At 42.0% G+C, this 21,297-nt stretch overlaps 1 protein-coding gene across 2 annotated transcripts in view; it reads right to left on the bottom strand.

Annotated features, from left to right (window-relative positions):
* Neb (nebulin) overlaps positions 1-21,297 on the bottom strand; it is a 224,295-nt gene that overhangs the window by 64,778 nt on the left and 138,220 nt on the right. For both annotated transcript variants that reach the window (XM_045147212.1, XM_045147213.1), the window contains 26 exons: positions 19,037-19,141; positions 18,624-18,935; positions 16,992-17,096; positions 16,670-16,768; positions 16,334-16,435; positions 16,094-16,201; positions 14,853-15,164; positions 13,632-13,736; positions 13,417-13,521; positions 12,962-13,066; positions 12,037-12,144; positions 11,820-11,933; positions 11,256-11,453; positions 10,791-10,895; positions 9,766-9,870; positions 9,564-9,668; positions 9,217-9,324; positions 6,599-6,712; positions 6,074-6,271; positions 5,647-5,751; positions 4,949-5,053; positions 3,479-3,586; positions 1,948-2,052; positions 881-988; positions 245-349; positions 39-143 (listed from right to left, as the gene is read on the bottom strand). In XM_045147212.1, the coding sequence (XP_045003147.1) occupies positions 39-143; positions 245-349; positions 881-988; positions 1,948-2,052; positions 3,479-3,586; positions 4,949-5,053; positions 5,647-5,751; positions 6,074-6,271; positions 6,599-6,712; positions 9,217-9,324; positions 9,564-9,668; positions 9,766-9,870; positions 10,791-10,895; positions 11,256-11,453; positions 11,820-11,933; positions 12,037-12,144; positions 12,962-13,066; positions 13,417-13,521; positions 13,632-13,736; positions 14,853-15,164; positions 16,094-16,201; positions 16,334-16,435; positions 16,670-16,768; positions 16,992-17,096; positions 18,624-18,935; positions 19,037-19,141 (3,354 nt within the window). The remainder of the gene's footprint in view (positions 1-38; positions 144-244; positions 350-880; positions 989-1,947; positions 2,053-3,478; positions 3,587-4,948; positions 5,054-5,646; positions 5,752-6,073; positions 6,272-6,598; positions 6,713-9,216; positions 9,325-9,563; positions 9,669-9,765; positions 9,871-10,790; positions 10,896-11,255; positions 11,454-11,819; positions 11,934-12,036; positions 12,145-12,961; positions 13,067-13,416; positions 13,522-13,631; positions 13,737-14,852; positions 15,165-16,093; positions 16,202-16,333; positions 16,436-16,669; positions 16,769-16,991; positions 17,097-18,623; positions 18,936-19,036; positions 19,142-21,297) is intronic.

Genomic DNA, 21,297 nt, shown 5'->3' with positions numbered 1-21,297 from the left:
GGTAAGACTCCTCCAGAAAAAGCCTATGAGATGCTTACATCACTGGTGATGTCTCCCACGTAGCGGCAGTGCAACACTTGCGGTGTGTATGGCAGAGAGATCATGTGGCCCTGCATCTTGAAGAAGTCTGATTTGTAGATCAACTAAAGAAAAACAATGAAAAAGCCAGAAACACATACATTAGAGGTGGTGTGGATGCTGCTCCTCCTTGGTCCCATGCCCAGCTCTTTGTCCTCCCACGCACCTCACTGACAGCTTCTTGTGTCTTCTTAACTTGGCGGATCTCAGGTGTGTCAGGAGTTGTGTGAATCTTGTCTTTCAGTTTATGGTACAATTCTCGGTATAGTCTCTGCAAGGGAAGGGGAAATCATGCCAATGTGTTTAGGGAAGGATAATGAGGATTTCTACAGACTAGCAGTCAAGTGCTTCACATAAACAGCAAGAAGAGGAAATGTTTGGATGAAAGAAAATGATATACATTGGGACTAGAAGAGAAAGTGCTTCTTATTCATCTAGGCAAAGAACTTGGAGTGCAAAGTGTTCTGTATCCTACTGCTTCATAGCAGCATCAGATGCACAAACCTATAGGTGATGTAGAGAATAGTGGCTGTGAGTCAGATGAAAATGTAAATGTCAAAAGGAGGAAGCATTTCTTCAGAAATATTTTGCATCGTCCTCTATGGAACCAAGTCTCTGAGATGACATTACCAAATTTAGAACAATAATAACAACTTCTCAAATAGTGACAAAAGAGCCCTCTCTCTCTTTGCTAATCTGTAAACTTGCAGGTGAAGTATAGCAAATTAGTTTTAATGTGTTTGAAATATGCCACAATCTTTGCAATTCCATATTTCCCCCAGAAAACCAGGGTCCATGGTACCTCACTGGTGACGTTGTTGACTCTCCGGACATGGACAAAAGGAACATCCTTGGGTCCAAGCGTATACCCATTTGCCTTAATGTGTTCATAGGCTTCTTTGTACTTGAACTGAAAAACCAAATCAGAGATGAAATGAATGACAAAGAACAGCATTGCATTTCTCAACCAGAAAAGAGATGACAAAATTTCTCTCTAAATATTAGTCTAAGAGATCATTGATATAATTATTTTTAAATATTTATGTATTTATTTAATGAGAGAGTGTGAGAAAGAATTGGCATGTCAGAGCCTCCAGCCACTGCAATTGAACTCCAGAAGCTTGCGCCACCTTGTGTGCATCTGCAATCCTGCACATGCACCACCTTGTGAGCCAGGCTTATGTGGGATCTAGGGAGTTGACCATGGATCCTTAGGCTTTGCAGGCAAGCATCTTAACTGCTAAGCCATCTCTCCAGCCCTGACATAATAATTTAATATTTTTTAACAAACTGAATATTTCCTAAGCTTTGAAAATAATTATTGGATAATAAAGACAGGTCTAGGAATGAGTAAAATTCAGTCTTATTAGGTGTCAGAGCCAAGCTTGAGTAAGCTATATGTAGTGAGGGACTATTTGCCCATTGAGCTTCCTATGAACTGGGCACAGAGTAACAAGTGAGGTGTCGGGCCAGTTTTCTTTGCAAAGGGATGGTGGTGGTTCTTCTGTATGCATCAATAGTGTGAGGTGTGTATATGAACTCACATTTCCAGTAAGTGGCTTGGGCACAGTTCAGGGTTCTTCTGGTCAGCAGAATCAGAGGCATCATGACAGCCATGAAACCTGAGTCAAGGCTCCCATGAAGTCCTGTACTAGCTCACTGCTCTACCTAGGACTGGTGACCTGCAACTCCATCACAACCCCAGCTAACCCTATCACATCCTCAGAAAACAAGCCATCTGCTCTTGCTCTCTCCATCACCATACTGAACCATTAGGTTACAATTTGAAGATGAGAATAGGCTACTAACTAGCATTAGTTGCCTACCACTCAAATTTGAGTCTCAATAGAATGAAGAAGGCATACTCACGTAGCTGCTCATGTACCGGGTGTCCTTGGTGTGATTAAAGTGTGGAGTGTCAACTGGAAGCCTGTACCCAGTGGGCAGGAAGCGCAGGCTAGTCTTGTACAGATTCTGTAAGAATGAAATGAGTAGGTAAAACGTCTTCTAGAATCAAATAACATCGAGTTAAATAAAGCACCTACAGGTAGTTAGGCTTTTGATCAGATAAGCAATGTACATATGCTCTGAATTGATTTCAAGAACCTCTGTTCTGAAAGTCATGAATTGAATCATTTCTCTTGACCTACTATTGTCTTAGCAAAATAGACTGATAGAGTGAAATGGCTTAAAGAATGCAAGTCTTCTATGCTTCCATACATGTACCCAGTAGGCTTCCCAGCATCTAACAAGCACTCAGGACATGCACAGAGGACAGGTGACAACCCCAGGCAACAGCCAAGCCATCACAGGTCTCTGAGACAGTCATAATTATCAGGCATATCTTATATTGCCCTCCCCTCAAAACAGTGAATTGAATCGTTATGAGGTCAGGGATACACAGATTCATGAACAAGGAGTAGGACAGGACTTCTGTTGCGACTTCAAATATTTGGGCTGTCAGGGGAACTACAGGATTAAGAAGAGTGTTTAAATTAAAAATCAGGGCTAGTGGGCTGGAGAGATAGCTTAGCGGTTAAAGCACTTGCCTGTAAAGCCAAAGGACCTCGGTTCAATTCCCCAGAACCCATGTAAGCCAGATGTGCAAAGGGTCACATGCATCTGGAGTACATTTACAGGGCTGGAGGCCCTGGCACACCCATTCTCTCTCTCTCTCTCTAATAAATAAATAAAAATAAAACATTTTAATTCAAAAAAAGTCAGGGCTAGAGTTATGGCTTAGAAGTTGAGGCACTTGCCTGCAAAGACTGATGGCCCAGGTTCGATGCCCCAGTATCCACGTAGGGCCAGATGCACAAATATAGCCCATACATCTGGAGTTCGTTCATTTGCAGTGGCAAAAAGCCCCGATGTGCCCAATCTTTCTTCTCCCTCCCCCCGCTCTTGTAAATAAATAAATAAATGAAATGAAAATCAAATTACTTCTCATATCTAAGATGGGAAATAGCTGTTAAAAATGGAGACCAAAGCAGCTTTAACACAGAAGAGGGAGATTAAAGGTGGGGCCCAGGTTCTTTCTCTACTGAAATTCAACAGCAATTTCCACCTTTCTCTCACTGCTAGTAGCCTTTTATAACTAAATGCCTTATCTTTGTCATCATGATTTTAAGTTTTTGAAAGCAGATATAGTATACTGGCCCTCTTCTTGGCAACTTGTAAATATTGGTCAGAATCATGCCCATTTATTTTGGACTGCTTGATAGGAGGATTCTGCCAGCCAAGAAAGATGGCAGGCAATTTTCTGTTGTTGTTTTTCTAACTCATTGAATAGAGCCACATGTATATGTTACATGATGAGGCCAAGAGATACTGAAGCCAAGGGTGTCTCTATGGGTGTGTGGCCTGGATTTCTGCTGGCACTCAACTTCTCGTCACTCACCTCACTCTGGAGCTTGTATGCATGAAGGGCTCGGTCCAGATCCACGGTTTTTGTAGTTGGAGCCACTTTGCCTCTGACACTGTGCACATAGTCATAGTGGTAGACAGCCTGGGTGCAGAGAGAGGTACAGTGAATTTATTCAGATTGAGGCAGCATTGTGAAAGAAACAGAGAAATGGAATCTATAACCATCTTTAAAAAATAGCCTGTTTCCTTTGCCTAGCATGATTTGAATATTAAATGTGCTGGTGGCTCTACTCTGGGGATTGGGATGCAGTTGGAAGAAGTAGGTGACTAAGAGCAGATCCTTGGGCTGGTCATCTCTCTCTCTCCTTTTCTCTTTCTCTGCCCTGTCTGCCATGAGGTAAAGAACTCTCTTCTATGACATGTTCCTGCTGCCATGATGTTCTGCCTAAGCATTCATGGACTGAAGCCTCTGAAACTGTGAGCCAAAATAAAGCATTCCTCCCCTCGATTGTTTCTGTCAGGTACTTGTTATAATGACAAGAAAAGTAATAGATATACCCAGCGACCTCTGTCACGTCCCTATGTGTTGTTATCTGGAATCAGGGAAGGTTACAGATACTTCACTGAAGGCTGGAGAGACGGCTCAGATGTGAGCAGAGGAATCATGTGCATTTTACTTCCAGAAGTTCCAAATTAACAGGTATCAGTCTTCTAAGTCACTGGTAGGATCTAACGTTTCCCTATTAACCAGTGGGCTTATTTTAAAGTGAGCAGTTCTGTGCTGGCTCAGCCTGCTCTGAGTGGAGTGAGGCATGACAGGTGATCTGTACATTCCCATTTTATACATAGAATGCTGAGGCATACAGGGATTATGTGCTGGTCACAAGCCTTGGCATATGTGTTGGCAGAGGAGGGTCTAAGTCCTAATTTCAGACCCTCACTCTACTAGATTTGGGTCTAATTACCTAGACAGTGAGACATAAACTGCTGCTCATGACACAAGATGTAGTACAAAAAGCAACTCTGGATGCTCGAAACAAAAGTACTTCAGACTTCCCTCACTTATGACTCCATACCCACAAACTACTAACTCCTCAGGAATTAAGAAACAAAGATAGCTTCTTTAAATCTTTTTATTTTATTTTATTTTATTTATGAAAGAGAGAGAGAAAGAGAGAGAGAGAGAGAGAGAGAGAGAGAGAGAGAGAGAGAGAGAGAGAATGGGTGTGCTATGGCCTTTAGCCACTATAAACAAACTCCAGACGCATGTGCCACCTTGGTTTACATGGTCCTGGGAAATCAAACCTGGGCCCTTTGGCTTTATAGGTAAGCACCTTAACCTCTAAGTCATTTCTCCAGCCCAAGGATAGCTTCTTAAGCACTCTTTAAGGCACCAAGTCTGGTCCCCAGATAGAAAAGGTTGGCCTTGCCCATTCTTTGGTTGTGTAGTGAGAGCCCTGTGTGTTCACTGCTATCCCAGGTCACTTCCCCAGGGAGTACTTACATCACTGAGCTGCTTCCCACTTTTGACGGCCTGGACATAGACTGGTGTGTCCGTCACCAGCTTGTAGTCATTCCTTGTCTTCTGCACGTGAGCTTTGTACTTGATCTGCCAAGAGGAAAGCAAGCCTAAGCTGGGGTATTTGTTGGACTAGAAGCTGCTATCTTCATGAGGGCTTGGTATCTTTGAACTCGTAAGAACCATCAGTGCTTATGGGATGGAAGAAGATGGATTTGAATTTTATAACTGTCAGCATAACCAAAGCTTATCATCATCTGGGGAATCTGGAGCCATCCAGGAGGCAGGATGCTACTCTTCCTTACTGAAGTCTTCATTGCCATGTTGAGTAGGTTGGCAGATTTTCCTGTTCTTTACAAATAGATCTTATCTATAGTCCTAAGCAGTGAATTTTTTATATAATCAAAATTATGTGCTCATTAATCTGTCTAAGACAGTCCACATGCTAAAGAGATGAGCCAGGAGTCATCCCCACCAGGGACCATGACATAGCTGGGCCTAACTGTTTAATAGAAATGCTAAAAGTGGTGCTGAGAAATTATGGTTCTGTTCTAAGTATCTCTCTCTAGTGCAGTCATCCTCAACATGGCTTGTCTGTGACAATGCTGCATTGCATACCCTCTCCTTGACTGTAGACTATGTAGAGATGTACATCCCAAAAAAGTGCAAACAAGGAGACTCACATCATTACGTAGATCATATGCATGTTTTGCATGGAGAATCTCAGGAGTGTCCCAGACGTAGCACCCAATGCCTTTCAGCCAAGTGAGGTCATCCTTGTACACAATCTAGGGAGTTTCAACAAATGCAGGGGATCAAAAATAAAATCTGACATAACTTACAGACTACAAACGCAGATAACCTCTAGGTACAGGTGACACTGGAGATTAAAAACACGTCATGCAGTGAGGCTGAGGAGCCATGGAACATGTGCACATGAAGCCTTGCTTCCAGAGGTGGTTCTGACATCCAGGAAGACCCACGGGTACGAGGACATCAATGGGGGGAAAGAAGGCAGACATGAACATACAGGCAAGCTGGCTTCTCCTCAGGTGAGGAGAGTGGGCATGGTGGAGTAAAGTGGAGGACTCTCCTAAGAACTGGGCTTACGTCACTGATCTGATCCGTGACTTTCCTGACATGACTGTTGACTTGTAAGTCGGGATGGCAAATCCATTCATGGAGATGCAGGCGGTAGTCAATCTCACTGACTTTCTTCTGAGAGTCCTTGGCAGTCACCATCTCAACCATGTCAGGCACAATGTGGATTTTCATCTTGTTCTTCTCATACACTGATCTGTACAGGCGCTGTAAAGTTAAAGTGACATGCAAGTTATAGATTGGAAAATTGTGCTGGTCATCATGGAATACAGGCCTTCACCCCATACAAGAGAAGGAGGGGTAAGTAATTTACAGACAACAACAGAAGCAAGGTGGGGCTGGAAGTTTCTGGCATTTTCTACAGATTAATACCAGAATGTGTTTTTAAAGCCCCACGGACTAAGGTGATACTCAGCTTCTTTCCATATACATAGTGAGTGCCACATGCTTGATTTCGTAGAATATGTTCTGGTTGCTAATTTGTGTTTATTTGACTTAGCTTCAGTTTGAACTAAAGCCTTGAGGGTTACTCACATCAATGTTGAGCTTGCCCACTCGGAGACACCGTGCTGTGTTTGGATCATCTTCAACACTTTTTGGTAAAGTATAAAGAGCTTTGAACTTTTCATATTCTTCTCTGTACTTGATCTATAGAGAAAAAGTAGAAATGATAAAGCATATTTTGAGCCAGGCATGGTGGTACATGCCTTCAATCCCAGCACTGGGGAGGCATAGGTAGGAGGATCGCCATGAGTTTGAGGCCACCCTAAGACTACATAGTGAATTCCAGGTCAGCTAGAGTAATAATTAGAGTGAGACCTTACCTTGAAAAAAACAAAACAAAAACCAAAAAACATACTTTGTTTGGATTTACTTTGTTAAAAGACCAGGGAAGCCAGACATAGTGCTGCATGCCTTTAATCTCAGCCCTGAGGAGGATAAGATAGGAGGAATGCTGAGTTGTAGGTCAGCCTGGGCTAGAGTGAGACTCTGCCTCAAAAAATAAATAAATAAATAAAAAATGATAGACCAGGAGACAACGGGAAGGACCTGGCTCTGAGATCTTGCTGACGTGGGGTCACACTTCCTTCTGAACTGATTTCTCACCAGCATGAAGACACAGCAGTAGAGCCACCGAGGGGTCACTGTGAGGCTTAAATCAGGCCATATCTAAAAGTACTTTTAACATGGAGAGTACTATAAAACCTTATTGTATTTTAAATGCCTATGTCAAATTCTGCTTCTATAACCAACTCATTTTTAGGATTTTATGATATTTTAAATGTTTTAACTTTTTTGTAGTGCTTGAGATTGAACCAATGACCATATGCATGGTAGGCAAACACTCTACTACTGAGCCCACTTGGTTAATTTTTTTTTAATTTATTTTTTTTAGTGCTCAGGATCAAAGCCAGGTCTTTAAATATACTAGGTAAACATTATACCACTAAATCCCATCCACCTCCTACAATTATTATTTAAAAAAAAAAACTAGGGCTGGAGAGATGGCTTAGTGGTTAAGCGCTTGCCTGTGAAGCCTAAGGACCCCGGTTCAAGACTCGGTTCCCCAGGTCCCATGTTAGCCAGATGCACAAGGGGGCGCACGCGTCTGGAATTCGTTTGCAGAGGCTGGAAGCCCTGGCGCACCCATTCTCTCTCTCTCCCTCTATCTGTCTTTCTCTCCGTGTCTGTTGCTCTCAAATAAATAAATAAATAATTTAAAAAAAAAACTAGTTAGTCAAGTGTGGTGGTGCACACCTTTAATCCCAGCACTTGGGAGGTGGAGGTAGGAGGATCGCCATGAGTTCAAGGCCACCCTGTGACTACATGGTGAATTCCAGGTCAGCTTGCGCTAGAGTGAGACCCTACCTTAAAAAAAAAAAAAAAAAAACTTTTGTGATAATAGCTTTCTTTTCATTATTACATGAGTAAAATATTAAAATTATGTTGAGTCTCTTTGTTTTTAGCAACTAACAAAACCTTGTGCTTAAAAGTTATTATTCTTGAATTTCAATTTCCATAAGATTTTCAGAAAAGTCTAGCACAAACAACTTTTAGTTCTTAATCTGTGTTACTTATTAACCAATGCTGCATGATTATGTAGACCAGGAGATGGGGCACCGACAAGGCATCGTCCTGGAACATGGGAATAAAACACAAAGTCTCTCTGTCTCTCTCAGAACCCAGAGAGCCATGTCTCAGAAGAAAAGGAAGATAGGAACATTTGTATCAGAATTTCAGTGACATCCTTTGTTGACTAGAGACCAAACAAAATTTCCACCAGAATTTTCTACAACAGAACAAGCTGGCTTCTTACATCTAGTTTGTTCCTTAGCTAAAAACAAAATAGCATTCAAAGGACCTTTTTATCTCTTAAAACTTTTGTTTTTAAACTGTTAGACTCCTTCTTTTAAGGGATTTATTTTTCTAGTTTCTCACTTTGTTCCAACAATAATTGGCCAAGAATCTCCTTTTATGACTTTTATCTGCTATTCATGGTTGAATAAGAAAGTCTCCATTGGGCTTTCTTTGAAAATTCTATTTACAAATCTGTTCCAAATGAAAAGTTTACTCCCCTGGCTTGCTCTGTTTCTTCTGAAATGGTGTGATAATTGGTTACCACACAAACTGGCTTAGTTTTGCCTCAAAGCTCACATAATTCTATTTCTTTTCTTTTTTTTCTTTTGTCTTTTGTTTGTTTTCTTTTTTGAATTTGAGTTGAGGCTGGAGCGTAACTCACTGTGTAGCCAAGACTGGCCTGAAGCTCATGACAATCCTTTTGCCAATAGCCTCCCAATTGCTGGAATTACAGTTGTTTACCTTGAAATAACCTATAATATATGATATTTTGTCTTTTTCCTCTCCTCACTTCTGTATAGAACAGAATTCTTATCCATGCCTTTGACAGTCAGGCAGCCTATAAGATCACATGTGTGTCCTCTCTGGCATTTGTGACCTTTCAGGAACTGAAGAGCCCAGAGAAGAGGCACTGAGCACAGGCTTTGATGACCAAGCTCCTGGAAGTAATTGCTGGGCATGCTGTGGACATGCTGGGATGCTTCAGGGTAGCATCTGAATCAGCCTGAAGAAATCTCAGTGTGAGGAGCAGAGAGCAGGGGTGGGGGAGGCTGCGGAGTTTGTACTTGACTTACATGGCTGGCCAGATGCTTCTGGTTCTTGGCATGTGTCAGGGACAAGGTACTGGTCGGCAAGATATAGCTGGTGGCTTTCACCTTGTCCCAGGCTTCCTTGTACAGGTTCTGGAGAAGTTAAAAATCTTGTGAGCATAAGGAGCTGCAATTTGATTAGCTCTCAAGCAATGCTTTGCTCTGTTTCTGCCCTTCTCAGGTGGCCCTGCCAGTCCCTGGAACCTCTCTTTAGTTTGAGGAATTTGAAGGTCTAGGAAAAAACTGGGACGATCTTTAGGGAAGGGTCTGATCCTCATTTACTGTGTCTAAAGGGGGAGGTGGCATGTATAAGAGGAAGAAACTCAACTCACACTGCTGTATAAACTCTTCAGGTTCTTGGTTCTGTCGTAATCCACCGTCTCCAGCACGGTGGTGTATTTGTCTTTAATTTGATGATAGTTTTCTTTATATTTCACCTGCAGACCAAAAACAGTGGCTTACTCACTTCTGCTGGTGGAAAACATCTACAGACCAGACATGGCTTGCTCCTGGAAGAGGACAAAGACATCCTACCTCACTGGCGTTGATGCCACTTTGCAGAGCAGTGACGTAAAGGGGTGTATCCGTGACCAGGTTATAGTTCTGCAGATTGTCTTTACTTGCTGCCGTGTATTGTAGCTGTGAGGAAAAGGAAAAGTCACCAAGGCAGTAAAGTGCAGGTCTGTAGTCAGCTTAGTGGCTTAGATATTCCTTTACTCGTTTCTGGGTTTCTGTTTTAATTCTAAAAGAAGGTCATTGTCATTCTGTAGTCTTATTGGGCTGTATAGCAGCCAAAATAAGTTATGTCCCTTGGCCAAAAGAGTGGTTTGGATCTCTGACAGGTGCTCTTCTCCATTCAGATGCTTTCTCCATGCCATCCTCCACCCCTCACAGCAACAGCCCATGATGCCAGTGGTGTGCCAGGTCTGCCTGGTCAGAACTCAACCACATGCTGGGAATTGCCTCAGGTACTGATTTTTTCCCTTTAAAATGTATGCATCCTTAGCCAGCATATGCTTTAAAATGTTTTTCATTTAATATTTATTTTATTTGGGAGAGAGAATAAAAGACAGAGAATGAAAGAGAGAGAGGATGAGAGAGAGAGAGCATGAATGGGCATGCCAGGGCCTTTAGCTGCTGTAAATGAACTCCAGATGTATGCACCACCTTGTGCATCTGGCCCACATGGATCCTGGGAAGTGGAACCTGGGTCCTTTGGCTTCGCTTGTAAATGTGCCTTAACTGCTAAGCCATTTCTCCAGCCCTGGAATGTACTTTACATCCTAAACTCTGAAAGTAACCTGGCAAAAGTACTGATGTTTGTGAATAGCTCACTATCCACACACACCTCCATAACTTGCTGTTGGAAATGTGCACTGGACAGAATCACACCATGGTAAGCTGCCAAGAAAGGTCTAAGTGGAGCCAGTTTGGTTCCCTTGGATCATTTACCATGACACCAGCCTCTCAACCTCAGTTTAGAGACAGCCTGGCCACTAACTCCACCACGAGGTCCAATTACTCCTGGAGAGCCAGTTCTTCTAATGAGATGGGCTCACCTGACTCTGGAGGTCATATGCTTTCTTGGCATGGAGGATCTGGGGTGTATCCCAAACGTAGCAGCCAATGCCTTTCAGCCAATTCAAGTCATCTTTATAAACATTCTGCAACAAAGAAGAAATGATGAAAGATGGCAGGGATTCATAATTTACAAATGAGTATTTTGATTGTGTCTTACTGCTCCTTGTCCTCCAACTAGGTGAAAGGTCTTTGTTTCCTGTCCAAAAGATGTCTTTAGGGTGGAGCAATACCTAAGTTTTAGTTTAGCATCGAACAAATTAAATATTCAACATAGGTGTCTTATAGTTCCAAGGGGAGTCTTACACCAAAAAGTGGCTACTTATGCCATTTAAGCTGAAACAGTTAGCTGTTTGGGTGTATGGACAGAAGGAGCAGTGCGTCAGGAAGGATAAGCAGGGCTGGGTGTTCTGTAACTAGGTCAAGCTGCAAAAAGGACATCGTACATCACTTAAGATCTCCTGGGCATTTCGGGCACAGATGATTTTGGGTTCTTCCGGAAGTGACGTCCACTGGTGAAAGTAGTGCCGATACTCCAGGTCACTGAGGATATACTGGCACCTCTTAGCTAGCACGTGGTTCATCATATCATTGGGGATATGCACATTTGCTTTTGTGTCCTCATAATGTCTTCTGTAGTTCAGCTGAAGAATTGTTTATTTAAAGACAAAAGTTAGAAAGAAGTTAAGATGTAAATTATTCAGATCCATCTCTTTAGTCTCATTTTCAACATAGATGTGTACCTCTAGTATAATGTTAAAATGACATTTTATTTATTATTCCAGTTTAGAGCCCTCAGTGTACATTTGATGGTTGGGAAGAGGGAGGAGAGGGGAGAATGCCCACATCTACCAAGGGTCTGTAGGTGAGGGTGGGAAAATCTCAAGAATGATCCATTCCATACCACTCCCTCCCCCAGCTGACTTCCAATGAGAGGACAGGCTAGAAATGGGCAGGCACGAGAGCACATGGAAGCCGTGTGATGTGCATGGGCCAGGGTGCTGGCTTACCGCGCTCCTCATCTGTTGGAAGTCCAGGCAGTGAACCACGCTTGGGAACTCACTGATTTCTTTTCCAGCCAGGTAGTGACCCTTCTGTTTCTCATAAGTCTCTTTGTATTTCAGCTGTGAAGTGGGTTCAACATTGAGAACTTACCCAACTTTTGTAACTGGCTTTGTCATCCCCCAGCACAGACCCCAAACCTAGGAGAGGAAAGACCACACTGACCTCACTGTTCACCAGGTCAGCATGCTTTGCCCCCACAATGGGAATGTAGCGCTCATCCAGGGTGTAGCCATAGGCCTTAGTTCCCTCCCATGCTCCCTTGTATAGTATCTAGAATGGAGAAATAGATGTCAATAAAAGAGTTTCAGATACTTTCAGATATCACTAAAACAATTGGTAATGTGAAGGTAGAACATTTAGGATTAGGGCAGGACTGGAATCTTTACTTATAGTCATTTTTGTGTTTAACGCACAACAGGGCAGCCATCTGGTTAAATCTACAGATTCTGTGATATTTTGTGGCAGAGCTAACTATATGTATGCTTCTTTTCAAAATAGTGAAAATTTTGCACACAGGCAGAGAATCCTCAAAGATTTCCTCCCACTTGGGACACACACACGCACACACACACACACACACACTCACACACACACACACACTCTCTCTCTCTCTCTCTCTCTCTCGCTCTCTTCTTTAAATTAGCTGAATTAAATTTGGAGTGGCAAGACTTCCATTTCTTGGCTGGAGATGAGTGTATATGGTTACTGAAGAGAGATGTACTCTCTTTCTTTTCCTGTCTTGGTGATAGCTCCATTCTTTGTGTTTCTAGAGCCTTACAGTCCTTGGTACTTACTATCTGCTCACATATGTCTGTTTCCTCCCTTGTGGAGTCCATGAAGAACTTGTCTCACTGAGCTCAGCCCCTGCTGTCTTCTATGGTGGCTGGCGCATAGCTAGAGCTCAAAATTCCCGTGGGATATAAGCTACTCACCTGGAATAATGTGCTGTCTCTAATTAACACGACTAAATGAAATGCAAATGGTAGGCCACCCTATGAATTCAGCTGTTCACCAAATCAGTCAAGAATATGAAGACTGACAAAAGCTTAAAGTTAGGGAATGAGTTATTGAAGAAAACAGGACTCACGGTACTGTAGAGTTTTCCCATGTCTTTGGAGTGAGAGATATGTGGTGTATCTGGAGAAAATATGTACTTGCCCTTGGCTTTATTAAATGTCTCTTTATATTTTACCTAAGGAAAGAAAACAAACAAAACCTTTTTATTAGTATAAATGGACATTCAAATTTTCATAGGATGTATATAACTACATAATGACCAGTTTATGTTTATAAGATTAAAACTAACCAATTGGTTGAATTTCAGTCCATTTTATCTAATAGAATATTTTGGGCAAAAAATAAAGATATCTAAAAGTAAGAACTGTTTACCACCTACTACTGACTTTTAAGATATCATTCTCCAAGGATTATCTCATAATTTAACCATCCCCCAATGTCCAACAAGCAATTATTTGAAGTTAAGCTACTTCATTCAATTAACATCTCAGTTTAAGAATTTCAGTATATATAAAACAAACTTACATCACTTTGATTGACTGAGTTAATCTTGGCCAAAACAATCTCTGGAGGATCCACTACACTTGTAAAGTTGGGGTAGTTGTCAAGAGCTTCTTTCTTATATTTTATCTGCAAAGGAACAAAGACCATTAAGATAGGTCTATTGCTACAGGGCACCTACCCCTGCAGCAGGTGAGAGGGGTAGTCATTAGATCAAAAAATGAACTGGTTTTGTGTACCTGATTCACCATTTCCTGGTTCTTAGTAACCCTCACATGGTCCACAGAATCCAGGGGGATCCAGCCAATGCCTCGGAGCCACTCCAGGTCAGCTTTGTAGACATTCTGATGGCAGAGGAGAGACATGACGGAGCTGTAAATGACTCAGGCCCAGAATATCACCCAGGAGATTCTAGTAACTTTTTTGTGGTTTGGCCTGAATGATATTTCCTGAGCCTGTGACTGTGCATGGGGCCCTGTGCTAGGCACTTTAAGGGACCACTATAAGGAGCAGTGAGAGGGCAGGGCCACTCAAGTTAAGGGGAAGGGACCATTTACTTTTAGCTGTTTCCATAAATAAAGGATTACCAAGGAGGTTACCACTTTAAAGAGCTGTGGTACATTTACTTTCATGGAAGCATGTGGGGTATCTATAATAAATGAAGGAAACCACATAAGTAAAGGCTCATGATGGTTTGAGCAGGGGGTACATGTCTAATGTGGCTAAGCCCATCTCTGTCTCTATCACTATCTTCTCACCAGCCTCAGCTCTTGGATTCTGAAAGCTCTCTCTAGGCGAAACTGAGAAGAGCCACTAATGGATTAAAGCTGGACAACAGTCATTTTGCTGCAGCAGCCAATGAGGTGGGATGTTCAATTTTACTGTCTGTGTAGCAAGTAGCCTCTGTCTTCCCACCTCAGGGAATGGTAGTTTGAATCAATGTCCCCTAATAGACTCAGGTGGTATTAAAATTGCGTTTGCAGCTTCTGCCCCAGCAGGCTGAATCCTGCTACTCTGTGGGTGGATGCTGGGGTCCAGCCCTAAGGTGTTACTGGGGAAGATCTGAATTCCAGGCTAAGGTATGCACAGTAAGTTCTGCCTGGGTTCCCATTGTTTGGCTTCCCATTTTTGCTCTTGCTTTTGGTGGTGGGTTTTCTGTTTTTTGCCATTATGGAACTTCCCTTGGATCTGTAAGCTTCAATAGATCCTTTTGTCCCACAAACTGTGCCTAGTTTGGAAGTTCATCCCAGCAACATGAAGCTGACTAGAATAGGTAATGATGGGAAAACCCAGGGAGGATTACTCCTCTGCACCCTACTCAATCTCCATCATAATTCCTTCATGGAAACAAACTAAATACTTATGGCCCAGTGCTTCAGATATAGGCAGTTCTGGGATGTTCCTTATCGTTCTCAGAGTGTGTTGCACATTCTAGATAAGGAAGAATCAAAATCACTTACATCACTCTGAAGGTCATAGGCCTTCCTTGCCTGAATAATATCATTCTGATCAGGGTGACACGTCCATTGGCGCAGGTAGTGACGGTAATCAATATTGCTGACAAGGTTCTGCCCCTCCTTGGCGGCCACGACTGACACCATGTCAGCAGGTATTGTGATTCTGGTCTTGGACTTGTGGTAGTTCTCCTTGTAGAGTCTGTCATTCTGAATCTGGCCTGCATGTTCAAACCAAACCAGCTTGGGGTCGTCTCTCATCGTCGGAACACCAACATAGTGACCTTTCTGCTTCACGTGCTCAGCTTTGTACTTCAGCTAAGGGGGAGAGCAGAGAGTCCGTCAGCCTGGACAAGCACAGAGCACTGAAGGAACCTAACCATCCACTAAGAAGTATCAGTGAATTCAGCTCCCAGCTTTTGGCTGGACCCTTCTACCTTGAAAACAGATAACAAAAACACTAACATCAATATGCAGAAATAGTTATTTTAGATTTGGGGGGGTTGTTTATTTTCTTGAGACTGAGTCTGGCTGGAGGCTGGCCTCATGCCTTCACCTCCTAAGTGTTGTGATTACAGGCTTGTATCACTATACGCAGTTGAAACATATATTCAAAGGGAGAGGGAGAGAGAGAGACAGAAAGAAAGAGAATGGTCATGCCAGGGCCTCTTGCTGCTACAAATGAACTCCAGACACATGTGCCACATTGTGCATCTGGCTTTATGTGGATACAGGGGAATCAAACTCAGGCCACCAGGCTTTACAAGCAAGCACCTAAACTGCTGAGCCATTTCTAGCCTGAACACACACACATATACATATATATGTATATATATGCATACATATATATAAAGCCATACACATATACATATATATATATATATATACACACATATGTATATATGTATATATGTATGGTTTAAAAAAATATGCTTGTCCTCTAATTCTGGCAAAATCTTTTACTTGGGAGCCTAGACAGTTTGGAGAAGGGACAGAACATAAGAAAAAAGCAGAGCCCAAATGATAACTTTCAAAAATACCAAGAAAGAACAATAATAAAAGGGAAGAAATAAAAGAGAAATAAGAAGAAAGAAACGAAGCAAACAAAAAAGGACCAAAAGGGAGTAGGTACTCTAGTGTTAGCAAGCTCGGCCAAGTCTGCCAAGCTGAGATGGAACAGCCTTAAGCTGCTATCTGTCTTTTATATCACCAACATCCCTTCCTGCTTCTGCAAGGCGCAGTCATACCTCACTCTGGACATCACTGGAGTGATGAGCGTGAACAAATGGCACAGCATCTGGCGGCAAAATATAACCTGTGGCTTTTTGTTTCTCCCAGCCTTCCTTGTAGAGGTACTGAAAGACAGAGAGCCACAATGTAGTTTAAAGGAGGAATTAGAAGGGAAGGATGTCATATCCACATACCACTTACAGTTACACTAGGGTTTTCTCCATTCCCAATACTAGGCATCCTGGTAAATTCCATACCTGGTCCAGGATCCGGGCAGCCTCCTGGGCAGTGTGCAGCAGCGGGGTTTCTGTAAGGGTGTACTTTGATTTGATGGCATTCCAGTCTTTCCGGTATTTAATCTAAAAGTGAGAGCCAAGGGAAAAAGTATTTATTGTTTTTTAAAAAAATCATGTGGCCTGGGCTAGAGTGAGACCCTACCTTGAAAAACCAAAAACAGAAAAAAAAATCATGCGGTCTAAGCAATTGCTACTATCAATAATTTTGATGATTGGAAGCTCAGTGGTTATAACAAAGTAGAACGCTTGGCAATGCATGTGCATGTTTGCATGATTGTAGAACACCTAAGTACTTACATCATCGCGGATCTCACCACTTTGTTTCGCAGTCACATAATCAACTCTGTCATCCACAGGAGTAAAATTGAGGGTTTCTATTTTTGTGCGATATTTTTTCTATGAGAAAAGAAGAGAAATCTGTTAGATGGCCATATTCCCTGGTCTTGAGGAGCTTGGGCAATCTAAACAGTTCTTCTTTATAAGGTATGAAAATTAAATTAATACTTAGCAACTAAACATGGCTAAAGATGTTGATCAGAGATGACTATATTTTGGCTCATGTCCCTTTATGTATTGTCTGGGGAAACGTCTTGAATGGCTAAGCAAAATCCCGGAATACCTCACTGAAGATATCTGCAGCATGTTTGGCATGATTAACAGAAACAGAATCATTTGGCATCCAGCCAATTCCACGTAACCATTCCAAGTCAGCCTTGTAAACAGCCTGTGAAAACAAAGCCAGAATTAATCCAGTGACCCTAGTCCCCTGGTCCTATTGAGCCTACTCAGTGGGCTGATGAAGAATCAAAATTTAACACTATACAGCTAAGGAAGTCATACTCAAGAACCCAGGCCGGAAAGATAAGAAAACTGATCAGGCCAGGTCGTGCAACAGTAGGAAGGTATCGTTCCTATTTAACATGGACTCACCTCACGACAGTCATGGGCTATTGCTGCCAAGGGGCAGTGTGTGTGAGGAGCAGCTTTTTAATGTTTTCTTTTTTCTTTGAGGTCTCACTCTAGACTAGGCTGACCTGGAACTCCTAGCTCTGTCCCCTGAGTGCTGGGATTAAAGGCATGTGCCACCATGCTTGGCTTGTTCTTCACTTTTAAAAATTTTCTTTATGTTTTATTTATGAGAGAAAAAGAAAGAGAGAGCAAGAGAGAATGGGCACACCAGGGTCTCTAGCCACTGAAACAAACTCCAGATGCATGTGCCATCTTGTACATCTGGCTTTACGTGACTACTGGGGAATCAAATCTGGGTCCTTAGGCTTTGTGGGCAAGTACCTTAACTGCTAAGCCATCTCTTTGGCCCCTTAGTCTTAACTTTTTTTTTTTTTTTTTTTTGAGGCAGCATAACAGACTGGTCTTTTTTGTTTTATGAGAGAGAGAGAGAGAGAATTGGTGCACCAGGGCCTCCAGCCACTGTAATTGAACTCCAGACATATGTGCCACCTAGTGTGCATAGGTAGGTAACCTTGCACATATGACACTTTGTGTGTGTGGATTACATGGGATCTGGGGAGTCAAACATGGGTCTTTAGGCTTTAGATTTGAACACAAAAAATTCCTGATTGAAAAATTTTGACATCTTAATTAAAACTTTCTCAGCAATTGTGTTAATTGAAAAACGTGTCAGTGCCTAGATCCTGCCTATAGCCGACCATTATTTTATTTGACATAAGTCTTGACTGCAACCTAAATTTTATAGAATTTTAAAAATAGTTTTCTTTTTCTCTCTCATTCCCTTTTTCCTTCTCTCCCTCTCACCCTTCCTCTTTCTTTTCTTCTGTTCCTTTCTGGCTCCCTCTTTCCTTCCTTCCTTCCTTCCTTCCTTCCTTCCTTCCTTCCTTCCTTCCTTCCTTCCTTCCTTCTTTTTCTTGAGACAGGGTCTACCTATGTAGCTCTGGCCAGCCTGGAACCCTCTATGTATCTATGTAGTCCAAGCTGGGACAATTCTCCTGCCCCTGCCTGTGTTGGGATTATAGATATGGCTACCATGCCTGCCTCCTACAGTAGCTTTCTTGAACCTAACACTCTGAAGACCTCTATTCACTCATACTACCATACAAAATCTAGATCCTTCTTGGCTTTGGTGATTTTGATATCCTACTACAAGGCCTAACCAATATCAAACTATTGGCTGCATAAAGATGTGTAATTATGACAAAAGAATTTAATGTCATGAACTTTCTGGGAGTCATGGCAAAATGTCACGATTGCTTATCATAAAGTCCAGCCCACTCACATCGCTCTGCAGCTCGTAGGCTTTCTTGGCCTGAATCACATCGTTCTGGTCAGGCATGCATGTCCACTCGTGCAGGTAGTTGCGGTAATCGATGTCGCTGACCAGAGTCTGGCATTTCTTCGAATGCAGGATAGAAAGCATGTCCGCGGGGCTTTGGATCTTGGCCTTCCACTTGGCCCACTGCAGCCGGTACTCTCTCTCATTCTGAAGCTTGTCAGCAATGAGTGCCCACCGGATCCTGTTGTCATCCCTGGCTGTGAGGGTGCCCACGTAGTGACCCTTCTGCTTCTCATGGTCAAGCTTGTACTTATACTAGAGGTGGAAAAATAAGATGGATCACAGCACACTTTCCCATGTGCCTAGGGATATTTGCTAAAACAAAACAACCCTGAAAAGGTGAAAAAGGCACTTACATCACTGGCAATCTCCCTGGAGGCCTTAGCAGCCTGGATAGGGATGGCGTCCAGCCGGACATCACAGCTCATCTTCATTTCATCCCACCCTTCACGGTAAAGTTTCTACAAGAGGAGGATAAAAAAAAAAAAAGAATAGGTGTGAAAACCACCATATGCACCATTGTACTGGAACATGCAATGGTCTGCAGTCACAGGTGTTGGCCTGACAAGGCCTCTTGCCTGTTTATCTGAATTATGGCCTCTGTCCAGTTGGTCAAGGTCTGTATCATGCATATTATTGACGGGTTTAGCTTTTTTGCTCTTGTATCAATGCATTGGGATAAATTTGGAAGGGAATGGGCTATTGTTAAATTTCTTCAATTCAATTTTGCAGTTTTAACAATTACAAACTTTGTACATTTATGACATTTTTCTTTCCGACATAGCTTCTTCACTGTTCCTATATGGTTAACAGTGCATATTGTCTGAGAAAGTCATATCTTCTGTTCAAGTACAATTGGCTGTGATAGTTATTTTTTTGTTCTTAAAAAGAAGTAAACTTAGAAAATAACTTATCCACACATACTTTGAAATGTATTTAGATGTGTGTGTGTATGTATGTGTGTGTGTGTGTGTGTGTGTGTGTGTGTGTGTGTGTGTTGTGTGTGTGTGCATATATATATATTTGTTGTTGTTGTTTTTCAAAGAAGGGTGTCACTCTAGCTCAGGCTGACCTGGAATTCACTATGTAGTTTCAGGCTGGCCTTGAAATCACAGTGGTCCTCCTATCTCTGCCTCCCAAGTGCTGGGATTAAAGGCGTGCTTCACCACACCCGGCTTTAGATGCTTATATTTTAATAGATCCATGTTGCATTGTCAAAGATAACAAAGCTCAAAATAACAATAGTATAAATGTGTAATTCAGACATCATCCTAATCAGCATGGGGGTCTCTACAGTGCAGAAAAAAGTGAATTTTTAAATTATTGACAATTTTATAACTTTGGCATATTTGAAAAGTGAGTCCTCATAATTTTTTATAGCAGCAAATATAGTTAAGTTTTGTATGATTTTTCATTCAAGATTTTTAAAATTTATTTTGTTTATTTGAGTGAAGGGAAGAGAGAGAGAGAGAGAGAGAGACAGAAAGAGTCAGATAGAGAGAATTGGCACACCATAGCCTTCAGCTGCTGTAAATGAACTCCAGAAACATGTGCCACCTTGTGCACCTGGCTTATGTGGGTCCTGGGGAATTCAACCTGGGTCTTTTGGCTTTGCAGGCAAGCTCCTTAACCCCTAAGCCATCCCTCCAGCTCTCATTTAAGTTTTTGTGTGAATTTGGGTGGGCCTATCTTAGCAACGGGCTTGTTTTTTGTTTCTATAAGGAGCAAAATGTATCTTCCATATTTAAATATATTATGCTAGAGAATAGTTAATGTAATTATGACATTACATTGCCTTTGTCTATTTTTGTTATATGTTGTTATAGTGCTTTTTCTTCATTGGTTTTATTTATGAGGTTAAACATGTTTTATCTCTGAACAAAATAAATTTTCAAGCATGAGATTTAATTACTTTACCTACTAACTTTAAGAACATGGGCAAATTGCTGAACTTCTCCATCTATCTAAAGACAAAATCATATTTCCTATATATATTTAGTATGAAGATTAACTGAGTCTATTTAGTATGAATTTGCTTTGCTACTCATACAAATCACATACAAGTACTCTACAAAAATTGTGCTAAAATATGGAAGCAGTTTTTTTTTAATATTTTTTGTTCATTTTTTATTTAGTTATTTGAGAGTGACAGACATAGAGAGAAAGACAGAGAGAGAAAGACAGATAGAGGGAGAGAGAGAATGGGCGCACCAGGGCTTCCAGCCACTGCAAACGAACTCCAGACGCGTGCGCCCCCTTGTGCATCTGGCTAACGTGGGTCCTGGAGAATTGAGCCTCGAACTGGGGTCCTTAGGCTTCACAGGCAAGCGCTTAACCGCTAAGCCATCTCTCCAGCCCTGGAAGCAGTTTTGAATAGTAGATGTTGTTAAGATTAGAGTAGCATGGAGAAAAGGGGCAGAGGGTAGGAGGAGGGACAGGGACCAACAAAAACATATTGTATTTGAAAATACCATACACAAAAAGAATAAAAAAAAAAAGATTTCCAGGTGTAGTGGCACATGCCTTTAATCCCAGCTCTCGGGAGGCAGAAGTAGGAGGACAGCTATGAGTTCGAGTCCACCCTGAGTACACATGGTGAATTCCAGGGCTAGAGCAA

Source organism: Jaculus jaculus, chromosome 4 (assembly GCF_020740685.1).
Source record: "Jaculus jaculus isolate mJacJac1 chromosome 4, mJacJac1.mat.Y.cur, whole genome shotgun sequence".
Classification (NCBI taxonomy): domain Eukaryota; kingdom Metazoa; phylum Chordata; class Mammalia; order Rodentia; family Dipodidae; genus Jaculus; species Jaculus jaculus.
Note: the sequence above shows the minus strand (reverse complement) of the source record. Positions and strands in the feature narration are given on the sequence as shown.